Source organism: Strigops habroptila, chromosome 6 (assembly GCF_004027225.2).
Source record: "Strigops habroptila isolate Jane chromosome 6, bStrHab1.2.pri, whole genome shotgun sequence".
NCBI lineage: Eukaryota > Metazoa > Chordata > Aves > Psittaciformes > Psittacidae > Strigops > Strigops habroptila.
The window spans coordinates 74,551,278-74,564,497 of record NC_044282.2 but is presented as its reverse complement, the minus strand read 5'-3'; the positions used below and the strand labels follow the sequence as shown (position 1 = coordinate 74,564,497).

The 13,220-nt window shown below is 38.8% G+C and overlaps 1 protein-coding gene across 6 annotated transcripts in view; it reads left to right on the top strand.

Annotated features, from left to right (window-relative positions):
- Positions 1 to 13,220, top strand: part of EML6 (EMAP like 6) — a 118,810-nt gene that overhangs the window by 37,759 nt on the left and 67,831 nt on the right. For all 6 annotated transcript variants that reach the window (XM_030489276.1, XM_030489275.1, XM_030489273.1 and 3 more), the window contains exons 3-6: positions 4,869 to 4,967; positions 7,070 to 7,138; positions 9,766 to 9,951; positions 11,780 to 11,915. In XM_030489276.1, the coding sequence (XP_030345136.1) occupies positions 4,869 to 4,967; positions 7,070 to 7,138; positions 9,766 to 9,951; positions 11,780 to 11,915 (490 nt within the window). The remainder of the gene's footprint in view (positions 1 to 4,868; positions 4,968 to 7,069; positions 7,139 to 9,765; positions 9,952 to 11,779; positions 11,916 to 13,220) is intronic.

Sequence of the window (13,220 nt, the reverse complement as noted above, 5' to 3'; positions counted from 1 at the left end):
TGGAGGCTCTTCTGAAAATCCTTGCTGTAATGAAAACCTGAACTCATTGCTATGTTGACCCTGCAGAACAGCAATGTTCTGCTTCTGGATGTGCTGGAGAAGTTGCTGTTTATTCTGGAAATACAAATTTGCACAGAACACTTTTAGATCTGGAGAAAGCCCAAGGCTGGAAAACATAAATATGGATGATGTATCCTGGCTTTTTGCTGCTCTTTCTGGCTTTGCAGAAGAAGCTGCTGTGCTGCACCAAAATTAAAGGGCATGGTAGAAAGACTGAGTATTTGGAATTCATTGCTGTTAGCAGGTCCAGTTTGTTTAGTCAGCACACCCAAGGGAGCTGGCATCTTGTGATAAGACAAACCAGACTTCACATGCATTGCGTGTACCTTTTCTTCTGAAGCATACCTTTCATTCTTTTATACTGAATGTCTGTTAATACCCAAGACAGGGTTTTATTTTAGCCCCAAATCATGAATAAATTCAACAAGCATGTAAAGTATAGATGCAGTAAGAAATTGTTTTCTCTGCTCACTCTCTCAGCTGCCCACTTTCTAAATGAAAGTAGCCTCAGGAAAAGCCCAGGTAATTCTGCTTCTCTGCCTGAGCTGGATCCCATGCACTCAGTGGGATTCCTCCCCTTCTGCTGTGCCCAGCTCTGGTTCCAAGGGTCGCTGCTGTGCTCGGTGCTGCGCAGCTCCAGTCTGTGCATTTAGTGTAGCTCAAATACTGACACTGCCCCTTTATTTTAGCCAAGTTAATCAGCTCCTCTTGTATGAGGATCTCTGGGTGTCTGTCTAAGGCATTCGGATGAATTAGTTCTGAATTATTACTCCCTACTGGACTTCAGCTGACGCTGCATGGAGACAGCTTAGTTGTTCCTGCAGTGCTTCCCTGGAATGATTTACCACAAAGTGGGAGGTGGAGAGTAAAGAGGATTTGTTATCTTTTATAATATATGAAGAAGATCAGTATGCATCTTAAATGAGAGAATAGCTTATGGCTTCCTTTATTTCATAGAATCATAGAATGGTTTGAGTTGGAACGGACCTTGAGATCACCCAGCTCCAACCCCCTGCCACGGGCAGGGACACCTTCCACTAGAGCAGGTTGCTCCAAGCCCCTGTGTCCAACCTGGCCTTGAACACTGCCAGGGATGGGGCAGCCACAGCTTCTCTGGGAAAAGTCTGTGCCAGCGCCTCAGCACCCTCACAGGGAAGAACTTATACCTGACCTGAACTTCCCCTGTTTAAGTTTGAACCCATTGCCCCTTGTCCTATCACTGTGTACCTTCATTTTATGTACCTTCAATGCAGCTTTAAATTTGGAGACAAATATATTTTGAGTAAATTTCCTATTTTGCACGTTATCTGTATTTAATACTGTATTTTAATAGTACAGGTGGGAGCTGGATATCCTGCAGACCTGTTGCTATTTAAAACCAGGTATTTTAGTTTGAGCTTTTTGTGTATGAGCAGGAGATTACATTTGGCAGGAGAGAAGCTGCAGTTAGTTCAAATGTTTAATGGAGAGCTGTCAGTTTGCCCGTAATTAAAAATGTCTTTTGTTGAATCAGGCATTAACTGCAGTTTCTCCTTAAAAGGACCAACATCCACCCTTCATGGAATTACCTGCAGAGCTGATGTCTTTCCTATTGAAGTATTTCACCAATACTGTATACTTCAGTTTCTTTTCTGAGTTATTTTAGATGAACCCTTTTGTGTGCTTCCTAAAAATACTATATTTTTAATAGGGTGAGGAGGGCACTGCCACAATACATAGATACATTTCTAAGTTTGGCCTTAGGTAGCAGTTGGCTTCTTTAACCAGATCTTCCAAATCTGTGTAGATTTAAAAAGAATTGTTTCATTTCCATGTGCATAAACTACTTGGCAGATATTTTCTTCTGTGAATTCTCTGAACAGAATTCTGTCAAATTCTCTTCCAGAAGGAGGACTAAAAGTGTCAGTGTTTCAACCGAAAAGGAAATCCAGCGTTTATCATTTTTCTGCCACCTTCCTCAGTAGACATATGTGAAAAGAGAATCTGAAATATTCCTTCATTTCCCCATGGACTTTCACTGTCCATCTACCCCACTAGCAATAATTTCATGACTGGTAGCTGCAGTTCAGGTCTGATGATGTTCACATCATGAATCTGAAAGATTCTGTAAGTACTGCCATGGTTTCCATGGTGAAGAGTATAAAAAAGGTGAGAAAAGTTGGAATTGGTGAAGGTTCCATGAAAAATATCTTGTGTTTTGATCGGTACATCCAAGCCCCTGGCTGGGTGTAGATTGCTCAGGGCAAAGCAAACTTCCTTTTCTACAATAACAGGCCTTTCTGGAAAGTTATATTTTTATGTTGGTAACTGGCAGGAGCAAGTTCATTCTTTCCTATATTTGATTTTCTTTTTCCTTCTTTACCATATGTCTAATAACCAGGCATGTTGTCCTGAGGTTAAATGAAGATATTCAGTACACATTCGAGAGAGAAAAAATTGGGGGTTCATTCACATCTAGTGATAGAACCCCAAATTGTGAACCTACCTTTACCTACCATTGCAAAGACTCACATATGGAGGGTCTTCAATCAAATTGTGCTCAGGCATTGGAACAGGCTGCCCAGGGCAGTGCTGGACTCACCATCCCTGGAATTGTTCACACCCCGTGTAGCCGAGGCCCTCAGTGCCATGGGTTAGTGGTGGCCTTGGCAGTGCTGGGGACTGGTTGGACTTGATGGTCTTAAAGGTCTTTTCCAACTTAATTGATTCTGTGATTCTGTATCGTAATAAAGTCTTCTGCCTACTTGGTGTCTTGTGGCTTCCTGCAGTAGATTCTCACACAGTTTGATTTAATGAGACCTGAGGCATTTTCATTCCAGTGAAAGACAACATAAAAGTAGACTGGACTCGGGAACTTGTGGTATAAGTCTGTAAATAGGTTTTTGGCTTGTTGTTGGGTTGTGTTTTTTTGGTTTTGTTTTTCATTAATACTGTATTGCTTAGTCCATTTGCTGGTAGGATGTTGGGTGGGTTATGCATTATTCACTGGACAGAGTTCAAGTGTTGTCTTAGACATAATGCGTATTCTTAGCTCCCACGAAATCAAAGTCTAAAAAGATCTATTTCACTGCTCTGAAATAAAGGAATTGTAACTACTGAGGAGACAGTGAAGGGTGTGTGTGTACCCACTGCATTTAGACCAGAGGCTTTTGATAGTGGCTCTCTTAAGAAGGAAGATGTACTCTATGTTTCTACAAATGGTGAGAAAAGGCATGGAGTACCTGGTCTCTGAATTATTTTGCTACAGAATCAAAACTGGGACCTTATGTTTCTTTATAAATAATGATCCCTTCTCTCAGTTGGATAGTAGTTGATGGCCTTACTGCAGTTAGTTTTTTTTCTAATACAGCATTTTAGGGGAATCTCTAGTTATTATACTTGTTTTATTTGCTGGCTCAATCCTTTTGTATTATCATAGATGTCTCCAGTCTTTAAACAATTTGCTGATTGAAAATTTGAGCCAAAAATAGTGGACATTTAGTTGAAGGAAATCCAGTTGAAGAGATGCAGTTTGCAAGTCATCTTCTTGAAGCAAGTCTTCAGGGAAAAGATCTGGTCAGTGTAATCTCTGAAACAATACGTCTGTTTGGACCAGAAGGTTCATCTGCTGATCTTTGTCTCTGAGGCAGAAAGAAAGGTGTCATTTATTGCATGGTCTTGAAGGGCAGGCTTTCCTATAACTGAGCAAAATGCTGTGGAGCTTCAGTTGGACTGATAATTCCTTGTGAGATGAAGTTACTAGGCAGGACAGTGAGAAGAACAAGGGACAGGCAGCACAGACACCACAGGTACAGCTGTGTTTAAGAAGTCACGTTGCTAAGCTACGAGATAGTTTCCCATGAAAATAGCCTCTTGTCTTCCCAATCACTCAGGCACATTCCTTTTACTAACATATGTTGGGCATATCCATTACATATCCGTTATATATCCCTATCCAACATACTTGGGCATCACATCCAGTAGATACAGTTGCAGTACGTTTGGCACTAGCTTAGTCTTTGTGCTGGTACATATAATGAACCCAGTTCTACCATCTCTGGGCTGCAAAGATCTCTCACCTAATAGGAAACTCTGGTGGAAATCACGTAATGTTGGACATAATGACCACAGTCATGGGAAGGGAAAAAACCTACAACCTCCATGATAACCATTGATCTTCTGGATGCTTTGCTGATGCATGTAGTCTACCTCGTCCCCTCCAGATTTTCCCTTCCATTGTATTTTGTTCTTTTTCTTTCTTGCATTACTGAGATATAAAAGTGTTAAAATAATTAGTTATTTTAATTGGGGAATAATTAAGAATTATTTTCATTAATAACTTTAATTTGGCGAGTAATAGTTTTAGTTATTTTAATTGGTATTTTGATATACTAAGCTATGGAGAAGGCAATTAGCAAAAGTGTGTCTAATTGTGATTCTAAAGCTCAACAAAATGAGCACAATGAACAAAACCGTAGCTGGAAATAGCAAGAGCTTTTATTTCCCATTCACTTTTATTATCAGAGTAATAAATCAAAATGCTACAGTGGTGTGCACCTGAAACAAGCACCTCAAAGATTTCATTATAAGGGTTGTACTTGAGACATTGGTAACCTGAAATTAAAACCTGACTTTTTGGAACAAATTTGACATTTCAGCACTTTCTGCAGTGAGTAAATGTTAAATGTGAGTATCTTGATGGTGCCCTTTTAGTTCACCCCCAAGTCACATGTTGGGAAAATGAATTTGTACACATAATGATCCGAACTACAGTAAAATGATCTTTGAGCTGATTTTCTGCTAACTGGATTACTGCTGTTTTTCCTTAGCGTTTAGCTTCAGTGGGACTGGATGCCAAAAATACAGTGTGTATTTGGGACTGGAAGAGAGGAAAACTACTGGCGACAGCTACAGGCCATTCAGACAGGGTAATTGTATGAACCGAATTTTGTCTCGTGTTTTAAAAATCATTTTTCTTTGTATTAGTTTAATGCAGAGATAATTTGGATCTTTCTGCCTGGCTTTTAAATTCCTGACCAAGGCATTTATTTCTTCTCATTATGCCAGAAATAGCACAAAGCACTGTGTTAGTAAAAGAGGCACATGATGGATTCTTGTGCTGACTGTCTAGTAAGCCTAGGGAGAAAACATTTTGCAACTACACACTGATTAGGATGATTTATAGCTCTCTGTATGAGATGTGAAGTGGAGCTCAATGGACAAAGATCATCTTCTTTCTGAATATGTCAGAAAGACAGTTTATCCTGAGGGAAAGTTTAATTAGCTCTGGTTTATTTTTGCTTTAGACATTTACCTGTAGAAGAAATATAATTAGGATAAATAGTCCTTTTCTGTCTATTAACTCCAGATAAAGGATCTTAACTTCAATATATGTGAGACCTGAACAGGTTTGAGTTTTGAATGTTATTCAGGATTAGGAAATGTTTAAACATTAGGAAATGTTTAAACAGGTTTAGCATAAGCAAAACACCTCCTCAGCATATATAAGCATAAGGATGCATACCTTAAAATAAATTATGGACACATTCTGATGACTTCTAACCTTATTATGATATTATAACATGTTAGAATGTTATAATATTGAGCTATTACAATGTTTTACTACACATGATGGAGTATTTATATATGCAAAGCAGCAGACTAAACCCTTCCTGGCAGTTTGTGTGTGCATACAGTCTACCTGCATCTTGTGTGTCATCTGAATAAATCTGGTGCTTCGCTTTTACTTACAGTATTCACAACACAACAGACTCTTGGTCCTTATTCAAATTTCTCTTTCAGAACTGATTCACTTCCCAGTTACATCAGTGGAATTTTTGCTAGTCACCTCAGTAGGTTCAAGATCAGGTTCTGAATTAGCAGAAGACCCCAGGACAGGCAGGAAGTACTAAAATCTTAGTCCCAGTAGTCTTTCACAACCAGAAAAGGGAGATTTTGCACTGAAGTGGGAAAGTGGGGAAGAATACATCTCTCATTGGGCCACAGATTCAATGACTTAGTGTGCAGGAGTCATAAAGTATTTCTGAAGGTGAAATATCTTGTGTGTTCTAAAACTTTTAAACAAATAGTACTTGAACTACTGTGAATCCCGATGTTCATAAAGAAGATAAATATTCTGCAGGAAGACAGTGCTTCCTGGTGTGTAAAATGAATGATGAGTAAGCTTAAGACAGTATGTTCCTGTAAGCTGATCAAAACTCTCTTGTGATTTATACTTACCAGCTGAAGACCTAAAGCAGCAAAAAGTCCCATTGTCTTTCTGTACAGGCTTTTAAATTCTGCATATAATTCCTGAAGTAACTAATGATTGTGGAACCTCATTGGTTTTCGGCTTGGACATGGAAAAGCTGAATGCCAGAGATACGAAGTCTAAAAATGACGTGTTGTTGGAAATCTGGGCCAAAACACAACCTTTTTGTTTCCATACTTTCTGCAGTATGTTTCATTTGGCATAATCCCATAGCCAGAGAAAACACTGTGAGTCTGTTCTGGTAAACTATATAGGGCCTGATACTTCATTTTTTGATGCATACTATTATAAAGGTAAATGTGAGACTAATCAAAATGAAGAATTCCATTTTAACTCTGTAGATCAGGTCAGATGAATGATACTCACCTGTTTAGTCACTGGGGTCTTTGGTAATCAGGTTATATTAGATACTATACCTTCTACCTAAAATAATGAATAAAGGTAAATGCACCAGACTTTCACACCTAATCTTGAGGAACGTTAGCTCAAACCACTAATTTCCACTTTATTTTTATTAGTGTTTGTTCAATAACATCTTGGAGCTGGAATAGATTGGTGTATGAGGGCAGGAATGAGGTGTGCTGGCAGAACTCAGTGAGGAAGCCTGCATACTTGCTTTCATCTTTACGTAAATAGTGTTCTTTCATTTTTAGTGATATGTTGCAGCAGAAATGATGCCTAAATATTGGCAAAAGCAAACTGAGCCTAGATGTAATTACTCTATAATTTGAATTATCAGATTACTGTATTTCTTAACAGATATTTGATATCTCCTGGGATCAATATCAACCAAATAGAATTGTCAGCTGTGGAGTAAAACACATAAAGGTAAATAGCTTTTATTATTTAATCATTAAAAGGAAAATAAATGTCACAAAAGAAATTTGTTCTATTATATGATCAGGGTTTTAAATATTAAAAAAATATATATATATATTTTTCTTTCTTTACTCTGTGAACACTAGCAACACTTTTTTTTTGAAGCCAGTTTAGACACTCAGCAGTGGCCGAGGTGCAGATCCACTTACCAAGATCATTTGAGGTCATTTTCATCATTACATACTTGTCATTTTGGGGTTCTCTGTGCTCTCTATTCCACCTCAATTGGCTCAGAATTGTCTCAGCCTGTAGTGATTTCCCTCAATGAGCATCACAAAGGGTCACTGAACAGGTACAGAAGGAATGAAGTTAAAAGTATGAATTGAATGAACTATTTGGCCTGTCATGCTACTGCTACTTGTAGGAATACCACAGAGAAGGTGTGCAAGACCTGAGAGATGAACAGATGAGAACTCTAGTGCCCCACTATTTGCTCCCTCTAAGTCACCTTTTCTGGTGATTTAAATATGAACCTTAGGTGTATACTAGAAGTTTAGGATAAAACCTTCTCGTGCCTGTGAAAGAAATCCTGTTTGCCAATATTCCTGCAGGTTTCTATTTTTCTCCTGTCTCATCAAAAGCCTTCCTAACAGATGGCAATTATTTCACATGACTGAGGTGGGAAGAGCTTAACTAGAAGTTTAGGAAACCAATTAATATCTCTAGCTCTGGTTACTGTGAAGCTCGTGCCCTTAAAACCACCACTGCTTTCAAACTGTGGGTGGGTTTGGCAGCAGTGATACCATCTGTTGTATTCTGCAAGCTGTTTTCCAAAACCTGTCTTTGTTTGGCACCTGTATTCTGTTTTAAATGGCCATAATTGCCCTGAACATGCAGCACACCAGGCAAAGGAAATACATAGATAGAAGCGTGCAAAAACCCAATGAATAAATGTGGAGGGGAAATGATAAGATGTTCCCCTCCGGTGATGTTCAAACAGTAGTCTGTACACTTGCCATTCATTATAAGGCTGTGAGAACATGACAATTATTTTAACTTGCAACAAAGGAAAAGAACAGTTCTGAAGTAATTGTATCACTGTGAGAATTGGGACTAAGACTTGGGAATAGTGCCATTTTTTCCTTTAGCATTTCAGTTCTGTTGGCTCCTTTGGCTAAGCAGGTATTAGAAGGTGTGGTAAAGCCTGGGAGCTAAGGGAGCTTAGGAATCACACTGAGCTCAGGATGCTCCCTCCACCCCTTTCCTAACACTGCTACCTGCGGTCTTGTCCTGCTGCAGTGAACCAGAAGTGAGGAGAGCATACGTTTTGCTCACAGAAAGCAAGCCATGGGGGAAGTATTTTCACTGTCTTCTCATAAACTGGCTTATGTTAAGATGCAAAGGTAAAATTTAGGTGAATTAGAAATAGAGAAGGATCTGAAATAAGAATGCTTCATCCAAGGATTTTATGGAATTCTGCTTTATAGGCATTTCGTAGAAGAGAAAAAGACCTAAAAAATCATCTTATAGCCATGAAAAGATGTAGGCATATAAAGTGGAAACGAGATAGACATTATGCATCTGTGTCAGGCACTTCAATATTCCTGTCCAGTCTCTGACAGTATCTCTCCAATGTGCAATGGACCACAGAGCATAGATCTCAACTATGAAAAGCTGAGCTGGCAAGTCCAGGCAGGACTGTGCTGCACCCCATAGATTTACTGTTCTGTTGCTGCATGTGTCCAGAGCACCCCAGTGCCAGCAGGCCTGGATATTTCAGCACTTCTCTTACACATCTAATTGAAATTCTCTTTACTCTGCCTTCCCTGGAAGGTCTGATCCTTGAGGGGAACAGAGAGCACAAACCATCCTCTCTGCTTGCTAAATTGTGTTTATTAAAACAAAAAGGGGCACTCAGATTCAAAAAGAAATAGTATGATATTTCTAGCCTGCCACTAAAGACGCCCTTCTAAGGCAAACTATGTATTCTCTTGACTCTTACAGTCAGTCTTACATTCTTCTCTGCAGAAACTGTATCTGTGCAGAAGTCAAGAAAATCGCCATTCCACACTTAGAGAACCTATTACACTCGTCAGAGAGAGTTGTTTCACATACAAGCATTTGCAGTCTCCATCCAACAGATGGTTTCTCAGTAAATGTAACTATATTTGAAGGACCTATCTCAGCGCACTGGAAAAGGGCAGAAATGTGTACTTCAGGCACAGAAGTTCTTTAAGATAAAGTATTTTGTTACTTCAGAACTGTAGCTGTATTTTAAGTTTTGCAGACCAGAAGAGTGGCACGTCCCTGGCTTTAAAAAGTGTGCATTGACAGGTGCCCCCAGCAAAACATGATAAAAGGTAGTGAGGTAATGAGAAGGGAAGTGTAGCAATAGTGAGTCAGAACTGTGCCTCACTTGCTCAGTTTGATCATTTTGCTTTGTTCTTAGAGTTACTGCACTTGCCTGGGGGTGTCCATGGTAAGTGGGAAGGTTTGGGAGTAATGGGCATTCTGATGGGATTGCAGGAGTCATTTAAGTGTCTGTCCAGGATGTATGTCTGTGAGATCTGCACATTAATATGAGCAAACAGATATTCTGCAGAAGTTTTTCCTAATCTGCCATTTCTGTTTCACAGTTTTGGACGTTGTGTGGAAATGCACTGACAGCAAAGAGAGGAATATTTGGTAAAACAGGAGATCTCCAAACTATCCTTTGTTTAGCATGTGCAAAAGAAGATATCACATACTCTGGTGCTTTAAACGGAGACATCTATGTTTGGAAAGGGCTAAACTTAGTCCGCACAATTCAAGGAGCACATAGTGTAAGTTGTGGTTTTAATATCAATTCCTGAAGTGAACTGTTTGTTGAATTGCAAAACTTCTTGAGGGCTCATCTACAAAGATGATCTTCTGTTTCAGGCCAGAAGAATGTCTAAGACTGCTTATCAATTAAGAACTTATATGTAATGTTATACTTTATGTATTGTCAACAGATGCTAGGGCTGAAACTGATATTGGCAGAACTGCTGATATTTATAGCATTGATTTAACCAAGCAGACTAAATCTGAAGAGATGTTTCTAAATCTAAAGTTTCACAGATTGAGTAGCTTTAGTTATGATCAGTTTACTTAAAAATAGTTGGTAAGCAAATGATCTGATTTTAAATAGAATGTTACTACTAAAATTCCCAACACTGAAGACTGACTCTTCATAAAAGCTTCCATGTGGAGTAAATCTGTTTAATCTGTGAATTGCACTCCAGTCGTATTCCAAAGGCTGTTTACTCCAACTGGCTTCATTACACGCCCCCCCAGTTTGGAGCACTTGTAGTTAGAGAGAGAAAGAGGGATGTGTAGGATCATGTTAGATTCCTAACCAGTCTAATATAATAAATTGATGTCTCTGCTAGTGCAGTAAAGGCACAGCAGGATTTTCACATCTTGCTTCAGATGTATTTGAGGGCTACTCCTATTTTGAATATCGTTGTGGCTCATGGCATTCCAGCATGGGGGTTTTGAACAAAAGGAAAAGGGGTGTGAAATCTAACACTCACTATAGTTTTCTTCTAGAACCTTTCTAGAAAGAGGACTGCAAACTTAGCAGTTTGTTCCGACCTCCCAAATCAGTTATGCTGAGAGTGCATCAAGATTCATAGTAGCTCTTCAAATGAGATCTAAGTGTTCAGGAGAGTAGTTGTTATTTATAGATGTAATCCCTCATTTATGAAAGCGGTCAGTGGGACGTCCTACCTGCAGAACTACTGTGTAATTGCCAGGTTGGGGTAATGTGCAACTGCAATAACATGGAAATACCTTTGGCAAACAGTATATTTGTATATACTGTAGTATATTTGCAGAATTATTGTTTGCAGAACTTCATTTAGATCCATTAGAATAATTAAATAGAATCTCTTTCTATATAGCGTCCAGTTTCATCCTTATAAATTTTGGCTAATATGCATTCTCTTGCCCAATTTCCAGTACTAATTTATTAACACATTGAACAAGACCACTTTGAAAACGGAGGTCTTCACTGTATTAATTTCCATGCAGTTCAGCTTGTCTCTTAACTGAGAGGTTTTCCTAATAAAGCACTGAATCAGCATTCATTCCATGAGCTATTCCAGTGTAGTACAGCACAGTCATCAATCATGAGGCCTTGTCACTAATGAGGAAGAAATTCAGACTGTAACAGAAACTTGCCTTTCAGTGAGGAGAATGAATTGGCACTCTTTCAGTTCCTGTCAGATTCCAACTGATGTCTGAACTGAAATCATGAAAGAATATCTCAGTCATCTCCGCACCTGTAAGAATTTGTATTGCTCGTTTGCTTGGTTTTGCTTATTCTGGGTAACTATTTATTTTAAGTGTTCCATTATTTATTTAATACTCCTTGTAGCGATATTAACTAAATGAAATCTAAAGTTCTATGTCACTGCTGTTTGTACAAAAATCCCTGCATCAGCCACTGAAGTGGGAGCACTTGAAATAAAAGCATCCCCCTGGGTTTGCTGTTTGGCTTTCTGGATGAACAACATTTTGCTGCCTGGCAGTTTCTAGCTTTTACCAAAGGTCTGTTCATAAACATTTGCTTGTGTGCTTATACTGATTGTAAAGAACATTAAAACTTGTTATGCTATTGGTTAACAGGCTGGAATTTTTAGTATGTATGCCTGTGAGGAAGGTTTTGCCACTGGAGGGAGAGATGGTTGCATTCGGTTATGGGACACTGATTTCAAACCAATTACTAAAATTGATCTCAGGGAGACTGAACAAGGATACAAAGGTAACAAGCTATTACTTTAATGGTTTTTCACACATCTGGATAATGGATACAATTTAATTTGAAGCATAAATGTCTCTGCATGCTGCTGCGTTTTTTACTTAATGACTGCATTTACTTTTGAGATGTGTGTTCCCTCTTTTCTCTGACAATAATGTAGCCTGAAGAGTTATCCATGTGCCATAGTATAAACAGGAGGATGCTTATAGGTGCTGCTCCCCACCATGCAAATACAAGAAGATAAGTAAAAACTAATTAAACACAAGAAGATAAGGGAATGAAGTTACACAGTGTTTAACTTAATTAATTGCAATTCATTTAACCAGTTGAGATTTCTGGAACCCGATATTCAAAGCTGCTGACCATCTGAGCACTCCATTAGGTCCATCTGGAATGGCAGCACTTGGAATATTAATACACAGAATGTTATTAAATTCTTGACCATCACATTTGTTAAGCCTACTCGTGCTTCCTATGAGCTTAGTCATCCCTTTGTTTTATGATTAGTCTCTCAGAGCATTTATAATCTCCATAGATCATAGTATATGCTTTATCAAGATCTTAGTCTTCTGGGAATTCTACACATCAGTTTGGAGTGAGAATAGAGCAGTCTGTCTGCTGGTTTGCAGTAGGCTTTATACACTTTTGGCAGCCAACTCTATAATGGCTGCTGTTAATTTCCCCTGATTCTTAGCTTATTCTTTTTAGACCTAGTTTTCATATTAAAATTACCAATGGAATAGTCAAGAGGCCACTAGGAAAGATAAAATGAATGGATATTTTGGCCTGTGATCTACTAACAAGCTCATTCTGTTTATTTTTCATCTTAAACCAGATGAACTGATGATTCTAACCATCAGTTGTAATCATCATGCGTTGTAAAACGCATAGGTTTGCAAGGTCTAGGCTCATCCAACAAGCCGACTGCAACAGCCTTAGCTGAACACTGCTCCACCAGTTTGCCATGCGTAGTGTAAACTGGAATTTAGCCCTCCAAAATGTTCTCAGAGACACCCAATCAGTACTTCCTTCATAGTTCTGGCTTTATGTCATTTTTTGTGGCCAGAATCATAATGTTTAACACTCATTTCTAGAAAACAATAGCAGTACCTTATGACCTTCATCAGGTTTGATCAGTTTAGAAATACTTTGTAAAAATTGTGGAGAAATAAGCCTGTACACATGCATGAGACAGGTCTTTCTGGCTAACTCCAGTCTTGCAGGCAGTCTGTTCCTAATAGAAGTCAGAACAGCACGTATGAAGGGAGACACAGAGAAAGCAGTGCTCACACGTGAAACATGCATCTT